A 20,467-nucleotide genomic window follows, 5' to 3' on the forward strand; every position below is an offset into this window, starting at 1 on the left:
AGGGATGTCGCCTCCTGTTCTCACCTCTTGGTCTGTGCCTCTGGGAGTCCCCTAGCAGGTTGCCCTCAAGGCTCTCATTCTCAGGGGCTCGTCGCTCGAGTTGAGGTCAGACGGCTTGCTCTGAGTTTTTTGGCGGTCTGCTCCGAGGGCTCGGGGTGGCTCCCCCGGTCCCAGTTAGATTGCACCTAGCCTCACAGCCCCCAGTCTTAGGGGGGAGATGCCAGGGGGGTCGGTCTGGCTCTTCAGGATGGCTGCTGGCGTAAGCCCCCGGTCGGAGCTCTTCCCCGGCACAGCTCACTCCATGAGCCCGTGGCCACGCCCCCCAGCATTGTCTCAGCTATGCCAATTAAAATTCTGCTGCACTTGTCAGCCTAAAAATGTTTTTTTTAAACTGCCCTTTTGGACCCGGTTTGGTTCCTCCTCAATTTCAACACATTTTTGGCTCTTCCCTGTCACAGACACTTGACCCACCTACAAAAGTGAGGTATCATTTTTACCCAGAGACTGAGGGGAATGTTGGGTAGTAGGAAATTTGTCCCTGTGTGGTGATCCCACACAGAAATGTGCTCAGGATTCAGGATAAGAAAACATTGGTGGATCCATGAAAGTCACACCTCCCTAGATTCCCTCGGGTGTCTAGCTTTCAGAAATGTTTCGGTTTGGTGTTTTTCCCTAGATGGCTGCTGAGCCTAGGACCAAAAACACAGGTCCCCACCCTCCCAAAAACAGGTAGCTTAGTATTTGATAATTTTGATGTGTCCTCATAGGCCCTCATTACAACCCTGGCGGTTGGTGTTAAAGCAGCGGTAATACCACCAACAGGCCGGCGGGAAATGAAATCACGACCATGGCGGAAACCGCCAACATAGACAGCCACTTTAATACTCCGACCGCCACGGCGGAAGAAACAAACACTGCGGCGGTAACCGCCAACAGACAAGCAGAACACAACTTTCCGCCCACTGTATTACAACACACCTATCTGCCACCTTTTCCGTGGTGGAACCAACGCTATCAAAAGCAAGGCGGAAACAGTACACAGAAGGGATACCACTCACCTCTCGACACCCAACGAGGAACCAGGACGCCATGGAGCCCAAAATACACGTCCTGCCCATGCTGGTCTTCCTCCTTCTGTATCAGGAACAGGACAGATGCCGTCGACGACCACAGTGAGTACTGCACCTACAACACAGGGTAGGGTGGGAGGCTAAAAGAGTGACACACACACGCAACCCGTAATACCCCCACCCCACCCTCACCCACAACACCATACACACAAATACATAAAGCAACTTTACAAATACACCCTCTCACCCCCTGGAAGAACGCAAGGACAAAAGGAAATGATTGTAACGAGTGTAATCAATAAAAATCAGATAGTGCAATTTAAAAAATCAGTAGATACAAATATGTACACCAACTACACAAGTCTGGATAGTGTTCCAATCATTGTCCGTGGACCAGTGGTCCCAAAATGCATGGGCGAAGGCCACACAAGATATCTGACTCGAAACAGAGAGAGCACTGCAGGGGCATCAGATCAAAATGAAACAGGCACCTCAGGGGAAGGGGGAGGTGGGGCACCTCAGCCAGATGAATGCACAACACCACTGCAGCACAAGGGGGCTCCATGCCCACTGCTTGGTCCTGGGGAGTGCAAAGCCACAGCCTCTCAAGTCTTTCCAGTGGGTGGTTTGCCCACTGCTTGGTCCTGGGGAGTGCAAAGCCACAGTCTCTCAAGTCTTTCTAGTGGGTGGTTTGCCCACTGCTTTGTCCTGGGGAGTGCAAAGCCACAGTCTCTCAAGTCTTTCCAGTGGGTGGTTTGCCCACCGCTCTATCCTGGGGAGTGCAAAGCCACAGTCTCTCAAGTCATTCCAGTGGCTGGTTTGCCCACTGCTATCCTGGGGAGTGCAAAGCTACAGTCTCTCAAGTCTTTCCAGTGGGTGGTTTGCCCACTGCTCTATCCTGGGGAGTGCAAAGCCACAGTCTCTCAAGTCTTTCCAGTAGGTAGTTTGCCCACTGCTTGGTCGTGGGGAGTGCAAAGCCACAGTCTTTCAAATCTTTCCAGTGGGTAGTTTGCCCACTGATTGGTCCTGGGGAGTGCAAAGCCACAGTCTCTCAAGTGGATGTTTTTCTCCACTGGTTCTGGAGGGGGCTTGGTGCCCAGAGTGCTTCATCCTGCCAAGGACTGAGGTAGTGGATGCTTTTCTCCACTGGTTCTGGAGGAGCTTTGTGCCCAGTGTGCTTCATCCTGCCAAGGATTGAGGTAGTGGATGCTTTTCTCCACTGGTTCTGGAGGGGGCTTGGTGCCCTGAGTGCTTCATCCTGCCAAGGACTAAGGTAGAGGATGTGAATATCCACTGGTTCTGGAGGGGGCTTGGTGTCCAGAGTGCTTCATCCTGCCAAGGACTGAAGTAGTGGATGTGAATCTCCACTGGTTCTGGAGGGGGCTTGGTGCCCAGAGTGCTTCACATGCAGTGTGGCTGGACCCATTACCTCACATGGGTGTGTGTGCCACGAGATTGCCTGGGAACAGGTAGCAAGATACGCCATGGAGGCAGAGACATACCCCTCCCTGCTGCGGCTTTGCCTGCCACCTGCAGGTGCAAACAGTGAGGAGAGTCATGCTTCATGGAAGCTGGGCAGGGTCCAGGATGTCTCCTCCAGCCTCGGACGGCTGCCCACTGGGGATGATAGCCATGTCAGCTGTGGTGGCACTGTCTAAGCACATCGCAGGGCTGGTGGCGGTGCATGCGGCGGTGTCTGTGGCGGTGGTGCATGTGTCTGCACCTGTTGAGGGACACAGCAGGACGTCTCCTGCAGCCTCGGATGGCTGCCCACTGGAGATGATGCTGGGGACTGTTGCTGAGGCAGCAGACGTGCAGGTGACATTGCTGGTGGTGGTGGAAGTGGCGGTGCAGGTGCAGGTGGCGGTGTCCACCGCTGTACAGGTTGGTGTAGTGGTTGTCAGAAGGGGTGACTCTAGTCCCTCAGTCAGAGCCACCTTGCTCTGTCCTGACCTGCTTTTCGGCTTGTGTCACTTCCCCACCTTTGAAGTTGCCGCTGGTGTCTTTCCACTGTCATCTTTTGGATTGGAGGAGCCCTTGCTTGGTGGTAGGTGCGGCTTCTCCCTCTGGGATTTGGGCACCTTCTTCACCTTGGCAGGTGGCTGAATGGCCAGCTCCTTGGCCTCGCTAGGTGGCACACTGGCAGCCCTGATGGGTGGCGCACTCGATGAGACCGCAGTTGCTGGCACCACTGTACCTGGGTATTTGGTGGCTGAGGTGCTGGACTGTGACCTGGAAAGCCTGGCCCTAGGGGAAGGACGGGGGAGGAGTAGGGAAGAGGTCAAAGTTAGCAAGGAAAAGTTTTTGAGACACACTGGGACGGGAAGATGGAGGGGGTTTGGGAGTGGAGGAAGAGGGAGTGGTTGTAGGAGGTGTACGTTTGCTGAATTTGGGTGAAGGTGCATGGGCCGAAGGCTGTTGTGAGGTGGATGGCTGTTGGGTGCTGCAGCCAGTCAGATATCAGCATGGGGACAGCTGGATCTGCAGAAGACCCGCGTCCCTAGATATCTATTTTTTTTTACCTTTAATAACTCCAAAACTGGTGAACTGTTTTACACCAAATCACAAGAGCTAGCTTTCTGCCAAAATTGGTGTAATTCCATCCAGCAGTTTGGGCTGTAGTCTTGTTCAAAATCCCTATGAGAAAATGCATGGGGAAAACATGTTTAGTGACCCCTCATCCCTTTTTGTCTGCTCCCACTTTATGGATCACTCCGGAACTTTCAAGGCAGCATCTAAACTGACTGAAGTATGTGTTTTGAAAATTTTGTGAAGATTCCTCAAAGGGGCGCCAAATGTATTGCCAAAACAAAAAATGTTCTTTCTATGGAAATTAGATCCTAACTTTAACTACCTACTGCTGACTGCCAATAGGTTTTATACACATATATATATATATATATTTATATACATATATATATATACACACTCACACACACACACACATATATATGTATATGTATATTTACTGGAAAAAACAAAGGTTCCAGGGAAGTTATTGTTAGGTTCTGAATTTGCTTGTACAAAAATATGCCATACAAGATATCATCAATGATATAATATGTGGAGTAATTAGCTGTGTATGGCGAAGGTGTGAGTTATAGTTACCTTAGTGTGTGAGTAATAGTTACTTGAACTGCTGAATTTCGATGGTTTTGTACGAGTAAGTTCAGAACCTGTAACCTTTGTCTTTTTCAGTGAATTTCCATGTTTTTTTTAATGTAAAGTAATTTAAATTACTATCTGTTATTCCAACCCCGCTGTCCATGGCCTTTTGGTGTGCATGGCGGGGGTTGATCCCAAGGCCTGGCTTTGAAGCCAGGCTTTGCATCCAAGCCCTTATAACCACCCAATCCCATGTCGTGCATGGCATTTGGCCATGCATAGCGCAGGTTGACCACAGGGCCTGCCTCTGTCAGTGGGTGTGTGAGTGTCTGAGTGGGTCTGCAAGTGCTTGTGTGAGTCTATGAGTGGTTCTGAGTGGGTGCATGAGTGTCTGGGTGGGTGTGCGAGTGGGGGCATGAGCCTTTGAGTGCATGTATGAGTGAATGAATTAGTGTATGAATGAATCTGTGGCTTTTCTTTCAAATTTTATCATAATTGCAAATATTTTGCAAATAAATTGCGGAAATACATGAAAATTCACAAATGTTCCCAAATATCACATGCCGTGATGCAAAATTATATTATGCTTTAAATTTGCCTCTAAAACACACTTATAAAACACCCCTGGGGTCAGGGTACCTTCAGCCTGACCTCCTATGGCACTTTCAATTTCAATTTCAATTTTCACCCCAGGTGACTGTGTCCTGTGAAATAAAATGACGGTTACAACTTTCTAGTCAGGTTGCAGTCAGCCAATTGCAACACTTCTTTTTGCAAGCGTATTCATGAAAATTCACTAATTTTACGATTCTCAGCCAGAGATATACAAATGTATTTGCCCTTAAATATCTCCTAAACCACTGAACAGATTTACACCAAATAATGAAAAGCACAATCTGCATACTGGCAGCTAGCTTTCTGCCAAATGTGGTGCATTTCCGTTCAGTGGTTTGGGCTGTAGACGTGTTGACAGTTCCTATGGAAATTTCCATGGGAAATGCAATGTTTTTTGAGCCCCCTTGTTCTCTATCCCCACTTGACGGATCACCCCGAAACTTCCTGTGTGCAACAAGAATCACTGGGCCACCTTTTTTAGGAAGTGTTTGTGAAGATTCGTCAAATGGTGCCAAAGACATAGGCAAGTCAAAAAATGCTTTTTCTATGGTGTACATATATTATTTTTGTATTGGACTATGCAAAGTAATTAGGAAATACACCACTACTTTTTATAATTTGACATTATTGATGTGCACATGGGACAATCAAAGTTTTGCCTCTACCACAGTACACTTTTAGAATGACTTTCCAGCACTGGGGATACTGGGGTGGTCACCACATCAGTAGTAATTCCCTACCAGTAGTTTCATTACTGTTCTTCACATTCTAACAAAGGATTGAAAAACATGGAGAAGGGTAATCTGTGCTTAACCGTTTTTCTTTTGGCTTTTAACTGAGTTAAAATCAGACAATAAATCCATCACTTATAGTGCCTTCCATTGTTCTACCCTTCCTCTTCAGGGGCAACCTGACTATTGTCTCACTATTATTTTATTATGGAAAATGCTAGATAGGCCCAGTTGCGATAAAGACTTTGGGACCACTCCATTGTTGTTTCAGGGCTTCACTGTAAGTGTTCATATTCTTGGCTATTGACATCTTTAACGATAATCATGTCTCTATGCTGTGCTGTCCAGGATAGTTGCTGTGCTGCAGAGCTTCCATGACTGTTAACTTGTGAAGAAAAACTGGCTCGTCACAGAATTCCACTACATTTCCCAGACTCCATCGTGTATGGTCACTCAAAGGACATCAAGTCAAAGTCATTGAAGCTTCTCAGTTCATCTTTCCATCTCCTTTCAGTGCCTGTGCCTACCATGTGTGTCCTGGAGAAGTATGTGTTCATCTGTGATGACAAATATAACCAACCATTCTGATGTTAAGAAGGCACTCATTTAAATGAAGTAAAACAGTCTTCTTTATTTCACTGTTGAAGTTCATGACAAACAAATAGCTCCGAAGTGCCTTGCTGGAAAGATTTACCACAGTGCTTAATTTGTAAATAAAAACGTGGGTACCCAGAGCTCTCCTCTGAAACATGCAGCTGCTGCAATTAAATGTGCGAGCACAAAACACTGAGGCAGCGTAATCCTGAAGCCATCTTGGGCCTCTTCAATCCATGTACAGGCACTCCCTGCCCCTTTAGCTCACTCTTGCAGCTTTCTGCTTTCTCATATTGTGAGGCTTTTTTTGTTTTTCTCTTCCTCCGTATTTCCCAAGTGTGTCTTTTGCTCACAGTAAATGCTTGAGACAGAAAAAGAAGTGCCGGCTCTCGAAAATAAGCACCGGAAACAACAAGCACAAATTAAGCACTGGTTTGCTAAAATTACCAACTTAACATACTACCAACTTAACATTCTCTAACCTTATACTCTAGTTAGGAGGGTCAACCTATGCGTGGGAAAAGAGGGCAGGAGGGCAAGAAAAGAAGAAAAAATGCAAGTGTAAAATGGATAAAGTTATAACACATTCATATGAATCTGCAGCCCTACACATGAGATGACTGGCAACTGCCTTCTGCTTATACAACTTTGGGTGACTCAAAATTAGTTTGGCCTGAATGGTCTTAGAACTAGGGGGCATATTTATACTCTGTTTGTGCTGAAATAGCGTCATTTTCTTGACGCTATTTCAGAGCAAACTTAATTCCATATTTATATTTTGACACTAGACCTGTCCAGCGTCAAAATATTGGAGTTAAAGTCAGTTTTTGCCTGCAGAAAACTACCTTGCGTCAATGAGATGCAAAGTAGGCATTCCAGGTCTAAAATGACTCTATGGCCAGGGCGCCTTATTTATCCTCCCGTGCAAAAATGGTGCACAGGAGGGAGGCGGGCCTAAATAATGGCACTAAGCTTGCTTAGTGCCATTATTTGAAGCCTGGGTCAGGTCAGGCGTTAGGGGACCTGTGGGCCTTTTCCCATGGTGGAACACCATAAAAAGAGCCCACAGGTGCCCTTCAAAGGCCCCAGGGATACCCCCACCCACACCAGAGAGACAGCGGAGGATAGGAGACCCCATCCCAGGTAAGTAGAGGTAAGTAGATGTAAGTAGAGGTAAGTATTTGGTTTAATGTTTAAAGTGCCATTGGGGGCCATGAAATGGAAAACTGCGTTAATGCAGTTTTGCGTCAAAAAGTATAAATATGGGCCTAGATTCCTCCCATAGGCCCATCTAAGGGCTCTTAGTGAAATCATTTACAATCTCCATTGAATCATCACATCATTGCTTACCCACATTGATTAGAACAGTGATTCCTATACAATACTCGCAGAGATTTTTCCTTTTGGAATCACTATCCACCAGGTGGTGCAAGGCAGGAATATGTGATCAATGTCTGCCAAACACTAAAACAAAACTACCACAGAAATAAGCATATTGATTTACGTTATTAAAAAAAACCTGCTTTTGATATTTGGTGCCATGACATGCTGAGCTAAAAAGCACTTTGTAATTTCACCGAAAATGCCCCTGCATTGTCAGAAAAAGCACTTCTGATGAATGAAGGCTGCCAGCAATAGCTACAACTCGTAGATTTGCTAAGCGGGCTGTGGGCAGATTGGCAACCCACTCTTCAAACTATAACTAAGGCACTTAGGGGGTCATTCTGACCCTGGCGGTCCAAGACCGCCAGGGCCACGGATGACGGAAGCACCGCCAACAGGCTGGCAGTGCTTCCCTGCCCATTCCGACCGCGGCGGTAAAGCCGCGGTCGGAAAACCGGGGCCGGCGGTTTCCCGCCGGTTTTCCCCTGGGTGGGCGAATCCTCCATTGCGGCGCTGCAAGCAGCGCCGGCATGGGGATTCTGACCCTCCTTCCCGCCAGCCTGTTTCTGGCGGTTTTCACCGCCAGGAACAGGCTGGCGGGAACGGGTGTCCTGGGGCCCCAGGGGGCCCCTGCACTGCCCATGCCACTGGCATGGGCATTGCAGGGGCCCCTTAACAGGGCCCCAGTATGCTTTTCACTGTCTGCCTAGCAGACAGTGAAAAGCGCGACGGGTGCAACTGCACCCGTCGCACACCTGCAACACCGCCGGCTCCATTCGGAGCCGGCTTCAGTGTTGCAGGCCTCTTTCCCGCTGGGCCTGCTGGCGCTATATTGGCTAGCGCCCGCCGGCCCAGCGGGAAAGTCAGAATGGCCCCAGCGATCTTTCGACCGTGGAGCGGCCATATGGCGGTTCCCGCCAGGCGGGCGGCGACTGCCGCCCGCCGGGGTCGGAATGACCTCCTTAATCTTGCAAGATGATTCGGGTTTAGAAACTAATACATAGTTACCACATCAACACTGTGCAATGAGTTGGATGTGTAGTCAGTCCTATAATTTATAGAAAGGCCATTCAATTAACTTAGGAGCCAGCATGGATCACTTCCCATATAGGTGTATTCCCTATGTCCTCACCTGGTGATTCAGGGGGAGGTGTTCAAGAAATCCATTAAAGAAACTCAAAATTCATGTTTTGACATGAACTATGGCTCGACTCACACCAGTATGAAAGAATGGGATTGTTTCAATGTTCTGATGCTGTATTAGGCAAAACTTACAGAGTGAGCTAATAAACACAGATACACATTACTTTGCTTGGACCCATGAAACAGTGTCAGTGTTATGGCCTTGAAAGGTCACCTAGGCAATTTGTACAGCCCCTGGATTTGTGCACGTTATACAGACAAAGACTCAATACAGAGGGTGATACATCAGTAAAAACGTCAGTTCGGCTGTTGAAGAGGGAGACCCACCGGAAAACATAGTACATATACTGAATGAAGAGGGAGAGATTCAGAACATTGAAGGAGTTTTCTATGAGTATCAGAATGACCTATACTTGCAGTTAGTTACCCCCCAAAAATTAATTACAAAGTTTTGAGAAAAAAACTTAAAGTGCAGTATTTCAGTAAGATGTGATAGCTCAGAGATTCTTGATAGCTCTGCTTTCTCTTTATCAGGTAGGGATTAGGGGCCATATGTACGAACACTTTTTCCCATAGACACAGAATGGGTAAAAACCTTTGCTACATCTGGCCCTAGGTCTCAGCATTCTCTTTTAACTGTGTTCATCGTTTTGTTTTTGCCAACTAGCTATTTGAGACCCAGTGGCCATGCTGCTATGTTTCAGGCACTCACATTATGAAAGCCAGATGGAAGAATTACTGGAACCAGGAAGACGTTGCAGAGCAGGAATGGATGTTGTAGGAAGGGCTTCAGCTTTGAAGCATGGTTACAATCCTAGCAACTCTGGTTGCATGCCAGCTGAAACATGAACAGGGGAGGGCCGGGGTGTATGGATTCTGGTGCGGTGTGATAAGATCTTCCTGGTCAGACTGAGTAATGCCTGTGTCAACTGCACAGTGTTGCACGACCTACGGACACAATAGCTGCTGAAACAAAATGGGGAGCAGACCAAAAAGGAAGTACAGAACGTTGACGGAGCCCCCCAAAAGGAATTGGTTTACCCTAGAGGTCGACAAACATTTTCTTCTCTATTTGAGTTTTTCAACACACCAGGTGCTGTTCTCTTGCAGCTAAAGTGAAAAAAATGGTATCAGAGAAGAATTCTCTAGCTTGGCACAAACAATTTTAGTGTAGGCTCCACAGCAGCAGCAAAATATGGAACTTGGCACGTTGGTCATCATAGTAAGGTTGAGAGCTGCTTAGTTTACACATCTTGAGATAAGTTAAAACAAGCCGTTCGCACACAGGACCGCCTCCCTCATTTTCTTCATGTCACCCCAACAACAAGACTTCTTTGTCCGTTTAAGAATCTCTCCCTGGCTCTCAATGGGGGGCAAACCTGTCAATGCTCAATGCTCTCAGTGCTGCTGCGCAGAGCTCCACCGATGTCAAAAGTTGAAGTGAAGATCTGACCCAGAGGGCGGGATTACATCAAGATAACACTCTTTCGTTCAACTATTAGTGTACTAGTAGAATGGTGCGTTGTGCACATAGTCTTACTGCACACGCCACTCTAATTCCAACAACAGTATACTGCACTCTCATAACATGCTGTATTTCAGCCATAAATATTTAAAAAAGTCATATCATATCACAAGAAATATTCCGATTCGAAGTTTATTAATTCACTTGTATTTAAAGATTATAGTGTGAATGATGTGAAATGTGCACGCTAGTAAATGATTTCCTAAAGTCAGACTATTGAACAAGCCTTCCCCGTTACACCACACTCCAGTGTCAAGTAATTCATCAATGAAATCCCCTTACACTTCTCACTCCATTGTCTCAGACTGAACAGTCCCCAACTCGAGCATATAACCATAATCCATCCAAGTGCTGTATGAGCCTTACTTCACGTCTACCATTTTAGTTTGATCAAAAATATTTATAATGCTTTTCCTATATTCTTGCAGTGCACCGTGCCGCTCTAGCAGCTGGGAGTGACTTCTTCCATGGGATGTTCACCAGTGGAATGCGAGAAGCAAAACAGGAAACAATCAATTTGAAGACTCTCTCTGTTGCAGACCTTCACCTGTTCATTGACTTTATCTATTCCGGTATCATTCAGGTCAGCTGGGACAGTGTCTTCGAAATCACAGAAGCTGCCATGAAATACCAGATGCAAAGCATGCTGACACTGTGCTTCCAATTCCTGCGCGAAGAGATGAGTCCTGAGTTTAGCTTGGATGTGATGGCCCTGGCTGATGCCTACGGTTTGCAAGATCTCAAGTGCTTTGCTGAGGATTTCATCCTGAGGAACTTCAAACAGGTGGTGGCAGTGCCAAAATACCAGGACCTTACAGCGGACCAGCTTGTGTCCTTCCTGAGTCAAGATGCTCTCTACACAACTACAGAGCTGGAGGTCTTCTTATCAGTCGTCCAGTGGATCAACACAGACCGCAAGCAACGCCTGTCCCAAGCAGCACGGGTTATGAGGTGTGTGAGGTTTCCACTAATGACTAACAGGGAGCTCAAGCAGATACTAGCTGTTGATTTTATGGCCCCCTCAGGACAGTGCTATGGAGTCATGAAGGCCTCCCTTCTGAGTGTCCCCACAGGGCCCTCTTTGATCAGCCAGCTTCCTTGCCGCGTACGGTTCCCAGACAAGGTTCTGGTCATTATTGGAGGGGATAGCCTCAATGAAGATCTCTCCAACAGAAAACCCAGGAAGGAATTGTGGTTTGCACACAAGTTCATCACAGGAATTGGTCTTGTGAAGTACATTGAGTGGCGTGAGCTGAATTCTCTTCCAGACATGCCACGTTTTCGGCATGGGGTGATTACATTGGATAACAATATCTACATTTTTGGGGGCAATTTTTACTATGGCAAGCAAGATGTCCTGAAGACCGCTATCAGGTAAGCGAAGCCTATGAGGTGACAGATGGCCACCAGCCTCCAAGGCCTTGTGTCTGTCACACTGTGCAGCATTGACTCAGAGTGGGATATACATTGCTACAGTATTAGGAATCAATGTCTCTTTGAAAGTATGAAAAACAGTTCCATTCTTTGTTTATTAAGTCCCTTTTATTGTCATTTATAGAAAATACCAACACAACAGTATCACAGTAGAAACAGAGAGGGAGGGGGAGAGAAGAGATGAGAAGGGGTGCAGTGTGAGGGAATGAGCACATAGCACAGAGAGACATATAATAAACAGTAGCAATATAGTTCCCCCTGCACAGGTGGCCACAAACGTCTATTGACAAAACAAAGGTGCATGCCCACAGTAGTTCACTGGTGTTGTTCGATCAGACACACAGGGCCAGCAGCAGAGTGGCGAGGAGACATTATACCAGTTGCTGAACAGAATTGTTTGTAACCCCCACCAGGGGATGGTCTGATGTGTCAGGGGACTGAGGTGCATACTCATGTTCAGGCCCCTGGGGAGAAACTGCAGATGAGTGTTAGAGTCACCAGATCCTCGGGGTCTGCGCACGTTCCCAACATGTCCACCACAAGACAGCTCCAATACTCTGATTAGAATGTCACAGAGTCTAAGAGAGTCCAAGTGGGGAAAAGGGGATTATGTAGGGAACAGCTGGGAAGCAAAAGGTTAAAACACATAATATCAAGATTATATCATATTAATCTTTACTAGACTATGATTCTAAGTATTGTCATATCGTAACCATGGATAACTTAAGCATGGATGAATTAACTAGGACTCAAGACGTCTGGTTACCTGGGAAGAAATTAAGAATGATTAATAAAACTTCTCAATAAATCTCTTAATGAAATGTTACACATTGACTAGAAACATAAGAATCCTCTAGAATTATGTTTTCAAAATCAAGCATAGTCTTTTTGCATGAGGACAAGGAAATATTCTGAACGTTTTCTGGAACACCAAAGGAGTTGTATTAAGGGACTTATTTTGCACTTATAATGTAACATCTATAATTCTAACACTTAGGTGGTCATTATGACCCTGGCGGTATTATAACCGCAGGGCCAAAACGACGGGAGCACCGCCAACAGGCTGGCGGTGCCTCCCGGCGTATTTTGACCGCAGCGGTAACGCCGCGGTCGCACCGCCAAGGCCGGCGGTTTACCGCCACAATGGCCCCGGCGGATGTAATCCGCCAGCGCTGCCCTGGGGATTACGACCCCCCTACCGCCAGCCTGTTTCTGGCGGTTTGCACCGCCAGGAAGAGGCTGGCGGTAAGGGGTGTCCTGGGGTCCCTGGGGGCCCCTGCACTGCCCATGCCAATGGCATGGCCAGTGCAGGGGCCCCTAACAGGGCCCCGGCCAGCTTTTCACTGTCTGCTAGCAGACAGTGAAAAGCGCGACGGGTGCAACTGCAGCAGTCGCACGGCCGCAACACCGCCGGCTCCATTAGGAGCCGGCTCCTATGTTGCAGCCTCATTCCTGCTGGGCTGGCGGGTGCAAACTTGGTTTGCGCCCGCCGGCCCAGCGGGAATGTCATAATGGGGGCTGCCTGAGTGCGGCTGCATTGGCGGCCGCATGGCGGTTACCGCCTGGCGGGCGGCTACCGTTGTAATGACCCCCTTAGTTTTTCTAAAATGCAGAAACATGAATTGCACACATTGCTGATTTCCACAAAAATATGTAAATGCCATGAAATGGTTGCACACAATGAATATCATGAGTTAAGCACAAGAAATGAATCGGGCGTCTTGCTGATTCGAATGCCACCATGTAAATGCCATGAAATGGTAGCACACAATGAATACTGGGAGTTAAGCACAAGAAATGAATCGCACGTCTTGCCGATTCAAATGCTGTCATGTAAATGCCATGAACTGGTAGCGCACAATGAATGACATGAATTAAGCACAAGAAATGAATTGCGTGTCTTGCCGATTTCGAATGCTACCTTGTAAATGCCATGAAATGGTAGCGCACAATGAATAACATGGATTCAGCAGAAGAAATGAATCGCACGTCTTGCCGATTTGAATGCTACCTTGTAAATGCCATGAAATGGTAGCGCAGAATGAATAACATGGATTAAGCACAAGAAATGAATCGCGCGTCTTGCCGATTTGAATGCTACCTTGTAAATGCCATGAAATGGTAGCGCAGAATGAATAACATGGATTAAGCACAAGAAATGAATCGCGTGTCTTGTCGATTCGAATGCTACCTTGTAAATGCCATGAAACGGTAGCGCACAATGAATAACATGGATTAAGCACAAGAAATGAATCGCGCGTCTTGCCGATTCGAATGCTACCTTGTAAATGCCATGAAACGGTAGCGCACAATGAATAACATGGATTAAGCACAAGAAACGAATCATGCGTCTTGCCGATTCAAATGCTACCTTTTAAATGCCATGAAACGGTAGCGCGCAAATAATAAAATGGATTAAGCACAAGAAATGAATCGCACGTCTTGCCGATTCGAATGCTACCTTGTAAATGCCATGAAATGGTAGCGCACAATCACACACACGAGGTAAAATTCTTTATCATGAAAATTAGGCCTAAGAACTCGAAAACCTTCGAGAACGGGATCGGGGGCCCAGCCCGACCTCCGCCTTACCGCCCTGATCAAGGATCACAAGCACAATGAAGGGCAAGGCCTGGAAGATCAAAGTCGGCCTCCAGAACAGGAGCTCAGGAAGTTGCTGCTGCTCTGCACCGGGACCTCTGAATAGTGAGTACATGGAGCTGGGCTGGCTCTCTTATATAGAGTCTTGGCCCAGCCCACAAACCACACCCAGTCATGCTGCAGAGAAAGCTTCTAGAAGGCCCTGGAAAGGGACCACACCCTGACACACTCTGAAAGCCTGCAACAATACATTGCAAATGAACAGCATTAATAAGCACCTTGAATATAAGTCTTCAGGATTAAACTTGCAATGTAAAAGGTTAAACAACAGCATATCTCCATAATGCATGAAGTACTTTATCTTGTAAGTGCTGGGTTTTTGCATTCCAGTCACCCTCGGAGCGCAAACTGCCCTGATGTTGACAATGAGGTCCTTTGGCGCATATATGCAAGAAAGAGTTCCCAGATGCCCTTGGGGTGAGAACGCAGAGGCATCAGGTCCCAGAAGTTCAACAATTGCTCCTGGCAATAAGCTGTGTCATGCAGCCAGACAGCCACAGTAGGGCTAGGTCTTCAGCCCCAGTGGATGGCCACCCTGCACTTAGCCAAGAGGAAAAGCATGGCGGAGAGGCAGCAGCTACTAGCTGGGGTGTCCCTGACATATCCGAGGAGCGTCACTATGGGAGTAAAGGATTGGGCATTGGCAGTGATATTGTAGATAAATGAAAATGCCTTTTTCCAAAACTGAGCTAATCTAAAACAGCTCCTCGCCAGGTGGCTGAAGGTGGCCTGGGGAGAAGCACATCTTAAACATTGTGCATTGTCAGTGAGCCCCATACAGCGAAGGTGTGCTGGGGTGCGGTATAAGCGGTGTAAACATTTAAAGTGCATCATTCATAGTATGTAATTGGGAGATAATGTTGGCCACAGCAGTAGGACTGCCAGATGTCTGTGATGTAGGATTTGTGTCAAGTATCCATGCGGTGTGGGCTGCTGGCGCAGTGATCGGGGCGGATGATTGCATGATGGAGTACAATCTAGTCACTAGTTTATGTGGTGATGGATTAGTAAGAACATGTTCCAGGGCCAGGAGTGTCAGGGGTGCTGGAAAGATGAAGTGTACAGTATGACATGCAGCCTGAAGTTGATGGGACAGCAGTACTTCCAGGGCAGTAGGGCACTCACAAGGAGGCAGGAACTGGTCTTCTGGGTATCAGTCGAAGAACTTGGCAAGGTCTCTGGTGTGCATTCTGGTGCCTGCGTCTTGCAAGGGTGGGAGCTGGGGGTTAAACCCCAGTGACATGGACAGGGTGTAGAGGCAAGATAGTCCAGGTCATGCCTTAATAGGCCATCCCATGCCAACCTCATGCAACTGCCATTGTCCAATTCCACCTGTCCAGTCTTGTATGGTACATAGAGAGCAGTGGTGAGTGGCCATGGTGCCTCACGGTCCACTTCAATCGGGAGATGTGGCTGAAAAGGCTGTGGGTAAAGCCATTGGTGTAACTATTGTGCCTATGAACATGTTGCCTAGACATCATGTAGCATACATAAAGGCCCCACTCCCCGGCTGAACGGGAGTGTTAGGGTCTCTCATTTGATGGTGGGCTGTTTGCCCGCCCAGGCTAATGCAATTAAGTTGAAGCACTGAAAATGTAGATGTTGGGCTGTCTGTGGGATGGGCAAGGTTAAGAACAGCTAAAGGAATCCCTAAATGGTGGACTGGCTCAGATGTCCACATGAATGGATATTCTGTAGAGAAGCTCTGAGTGCCAGCCGTAATAGGAAATATTTTAAATTTGGTCCAGTTGATCAAAATACCGGAGTGGCCACCAAAGCAGATAATCTCATGTTTCTCTGGGGTCAAGTTCGTCTGTGGGTTATGAATGTAAAGTGTAACATCATTGTCATACATTGAGAACACCAGCACCCTGGAGGTGAAGGCAATACCACATTGGGCATTATGTTGCTTGAGCTGGGCCACCAGGGGCTCCATCGCTATGGTGAACAGGATGGGCAACAGTGGGAAACCCTGTTGTGTTCCACGAGAGACCGAGAATGGTTCTGACAGCATGCCATTGAGACGCACGTGTACAGTGGGCAAACCAAATTTGACAGAGGAATCTGGAGCTCAGACCCATGCGTGCTAGTAATGCAAATAAGTAGGACCACTCGAGGGAGTCAAATGCCTTTGTGGCATTGAGGAGAGCAGCGACAACTGAGGATCTAAATAATGCATACTGGCAAAGATGGTGTGCAGGTTATGAGAAGCAGAGTAGCCTGAAATAACTGTGCATTGGTCAGACAATTTTAGGCTGCAGGGAGGAGAGGTGGTTGGACAGGAGATGGGCAAAAATCTTGCTATCCACGTTAATCACGGAGCAGCCTGTAGGATTTGCGATGTTGCACCAGTTTATCTGGTTTAAGGATTGTTACAATGACTGCTTCTCTGAGAGATGGGGTTAGATGTCCCTCTCAAGTGATTCTTCGTACGTGGCCAGCAAATGGGGGGCTAGGATTGGGGCAAATTCTTTATAGAAGGTGGTTGTCAGGCCGTCCAGGCCATCAAACCATGAATGACTTCCTCCACCATGATAGGGGAATTGAGGTATTCCTGGTGCACGTGGTCCAACCAGATAAGTTGTAGTTTGTCAAAGTATGTAGTGTAATCGCTCTCCAAACAGGCAGTTGTGGTAGTGTAGAGCTTAGTGTGAAAGGATGACTTGATATCTAATAAAATGTTTGGGGTGGATTGAATGGTCTGCTGTTCGTCCAGCGGTTTGATCACATAGGTAGGGGCCTGAGGCTTGCGTAGCAGACCCACTGCAGTCTTGCCCAGCTAGTCACCCTCCCCATACAGTCGAGCCTGTGCCTCCCTGGCTAGGTATTTTGTTTCATGAGTGACCTCCTGTGAGTAGTCTGACACCATATCTATGATCTTGGCAAACACATTTGTAGGAAGTTGGCTCTGTATGTGCTATTTCAAAGTAAAGAATAGCATGCACAGAGTCCAAGGGTTCCCCTTAGAGGTAAGATAGTGGCAAAAGAGATAATACTAATGCTCTATTTTGTGGTAGTGTGGTCGAGCAGTAGGCTTATCAAAGGAGTAGTGTTAAGCATTTGTTGTACATACACACAGGCAATAAATGAGGAACACACACTCAGAGACAAATCCAGCCAATAGGTTTTGTTATAGAAAAATATATTTTCTTAGTTTATTTTAAGAACCACAGGTTCAAATTCTACATGTAATATCTCATTTGAAAGGTATTGCAGGTAAGTACTTTAGGAACTTTGAATCATTTCATTAGCATGTATACTTTTTACATAAAACACAATAAGCTGTTTTAAAAGTGGACACTGCAATTTTCACAGTTCCTGGGGGAGGTAAAGTAATGTTAGTTTTAACAGGTAAGTAAGGCACTTACAGGTTTCAGTTTTTGGTCCAAGGTAGCCCACCGTTGGGGGTTCAGAGCAACCCCAAAGTTATCACACCAGCAACTCAGGGCCGGTCAGGTGCAAAGGTCAAAGAGGTGCCCAAAACACATAGGCTTCAATGGAGAGAAGGGGGTGCCCTGGTTCCAGTCTGCCAGCAGGTAAGTACCCGCGTCTTCGGAGGGCAGACCAGGGGGGTTTTGTAGGGCACCGGGGGGGACACAGGTCAGCACAAAAAGTACACCCTCAGCAGCGCGGGGGCGGCCGGGTGCAGTGTGCAAACACGCGTCGGGTTTGTAATGGTTTTCAATGAGAGATCAAGGGATCTCTTCAGCGTTGCAGGCAGGCAAGGGGGGGGCTCCTCGGGGTAGCCACCACCTGGGCAAGGGAGAGGGCCTCCTGGGGGTCACTCCTGCACAGGAGTTCCGTTTCTTTAGGTGCTGGGGGCTGCGGGTGCAGGGTCTTTTCCAGCCGTCGGGAAATGGAGTTCAGGCAGTCGCGGTCAGGGGGAGCATCGGGATTCCCTCTGCAGGCGTCGCTGTGGGGGCTCAGGGGGGACAACTTTGGTTACTCACAGTCATAGAGTCGCCGGAGGGTCCTCCCTGAAGCGTTGTTTCTCCACTAGTCGAGTCGGGGTCGCCGGGTGCAGTGTTGCAAGTCTCACGCTTCTTGCGGGGAGTTGCAGGGGTCTTTAAATCTGCTCCTTGAAACAAAGTTGCAGTTCTTGTGGAGCAGTGCCGCTGTCCTCTGGAGTTTCTTGTCTTTCTTGAAGCAGGGCAGTCCTCAGAGGATTCAGAGGTCGCTGGTCCCTTGGAAAGCGTCGCTGGAGCAGGGCTCTTTGGAAGGCAGGAGACAGGCCGGTAAGTCTGGAGCCAAAGCAGTTGGTGTCTTCTGTTCTTCCTCTGCAGGGGTTTTTCAGCTCAGCAGTCCTTCTTCTTCAGGTAAGTTGCAGGAATCTAAATTCTTAGGTTCAGGGGAGCCCTTAAATACTAAATTTAAGGGCGTGTTTAGGTCTGGGGGGTTAGTAGCCAATGGCTACTAGCCCTGAGGGTGAGTACACCCTCTTTGTGCCTCCTCCCAAGGGGGGGGGGGTCACATCCCTAATCCTATTGGGGGAATCCTCCATCTGCAAGATGGAGGATTTCTAAAAGTTAGAGTCACCTCAGCTCAGGACACCTTAGGGGCTGTCCTGACTGGCCAGTGACTCCTCCTTGTTGTTTTCTTTGTTTCCTCCAGCCTTGCCGCCAAAAGTGGGGGCCGTGGCTGGAGGGGGCGGGCAACTCCACTAAGCTAGAGTGTCCTGCGGTGCTGTGACAAAGGGGTGAGCCTTTGAGGCTCACCGCCAGGTGTTACAGCTCCTGCCTGGGGGAGGTGTTAGCATCTCCACCCAGTGCAGGCTTTGTTACTGGCCTCAGAGTGACAAAGGCACTCTCCCCATGGGGCCAGCAACATGTCTCTAGTGTGGCAGGCTGCTGGAACCAGTCAGCCTACACAGATAGTCGGTTAAGGTTTCAGGGGGCACCTCTAAGGTGCCCTCTGGGGTGTAATTTACAATAAAATGTACACTGGCATCAGTGTGCATTTATTGTGCTGAGAAGTTTGATACCAAGCTTCCCAGTTTTCAGTGTAGCCATTATGGTGCTGTGGAGTTCGTGTAAAATAGACTCCCAGACCATGTACTCTTATGGCTACCCTGCACTTACAATGTCTAAGGTATTGCTTAAACACTGTAGGGGCACAGTGCTCATGCACTGGTGCCCTCACCTATGGTATAGTGCACCCTGCCTTAGGGCTGTAAGGCCTACTAGAGGGGTGACTTATCTATACCTGCATAGGCAGTGAGAGGCTGGCATGGCACCCTGAGGGGAGTGCCATGTCGACTTACTCGTTTTGTTCTCACCAGCACACACAAGCTGGCAAGCAGTGTGTCTGTGCTGAGTGAGGGGTCTCCAGGGTGGCATAAGACATGCTGCAGCCCTTAGAGACCTTTCCTGGCATCAGGGCCCTTGGTACCAGGGGTACCACTTACAAGGGACTTATCTGGATGCCAGGGTGTGCCAATTGTGGAATCAAAAGTACAGGTTAGGGAAAGAACACTGGTGCTGGGGCTTGGTTAGCAGGCCTCAGCACACTTTCAATTCAAAACATAGCATCAGCAAAGGCAAAAAGTCAGGGGGTAACCATGCCAAGGAGGCATTTCCCTACAACATTTGTATCACCAGAATGGAAACAGTCCTTTACTAGGGCTTGGATTTCTCGATCCAGGATAGCGAGCCATCCTCGCATAGCTGTGAGTGCCCCAGACTGCTAAGCAATGCATGCCACACATATGACTATCTTGAAGGCCTCCCAGAGTTTAAACAGAGCAGTGACTGTTTCCACGTTCTGCTTGAAGAAGTCCGCAATCTCTGTACAGACCTCTTTAGGGAATGCAGTGTTATGAAGCACCTCTGGGGACGGAAGCCAGGCAAACGCCAGGGAGGGCGATCGTAGGATCTGAAGCTCCAGCATCAGGGGGAGCATAGACAGAGAGAGTGTGGGGCAGGTGTGACACCTACGTGAGCCAGGTCTTAACATCCTGCAATACTAGCCATTAATAAATTCTGGACCATGCGTTGTGATGGGCCGTGACACAGGTGCCTTTGTTAACTGTAGTGAGTGTGTGCTGCTAGACGTCTAGCAAGGATTCATCATTTGTAATTGTGTTTAGTGTCAGTGCCGCGTGAGGGTGGGGGCACCTGCATGACCCAGATCTGTCAAGTTTCTTGTCAAGAATGATGTTAAATTATCCCCTCACTCCATATAATGGCTTCTGGACACAAACTGGGAAT

At 47.9% G+C, this 20,467-nt stretch overlaps 1 protein-coding gene across 2 annotated transcripts in view; it reads left to right on the plus strand.

The window, feature by feature from the left end:
* KLHL33 (kelch like family member 33) overlaps positions 1-20,467 on the plus strand; it is a 141,444-nt gene that overhangs the window by 105,669 nt on the left and 15,308 nt on the right. For both annotated transcript variants that reach the window (XM_069239100.1, XM_069239101.1), the window contains exon 3: positions 10,595-11,540. In XM_069239100.1, the coding sequence (XP_069095201.1) occupies positions 10,595-11,540 (946 nt within the window). The remainder of the gene's footprint in view (positions 1-10,594; positions 11,541-20,467) is intronic.

Source organism: Pleurodeles waltl, chromosome 6, assembly GCF_031143425.1.
Source record: "Pleurodeles waltl isolate 20211129_DDA chromosome 6, aPleWal1.hap1.20221129, whole genome shotgun sequence".
In the NCBI taxonomy this organism is placed as follows: Eukaryota; Metazoa; Chordata; class Amphibia; order Caudata; family Salamandridae; genus Pleurodeles; species Pleurodeles waltl.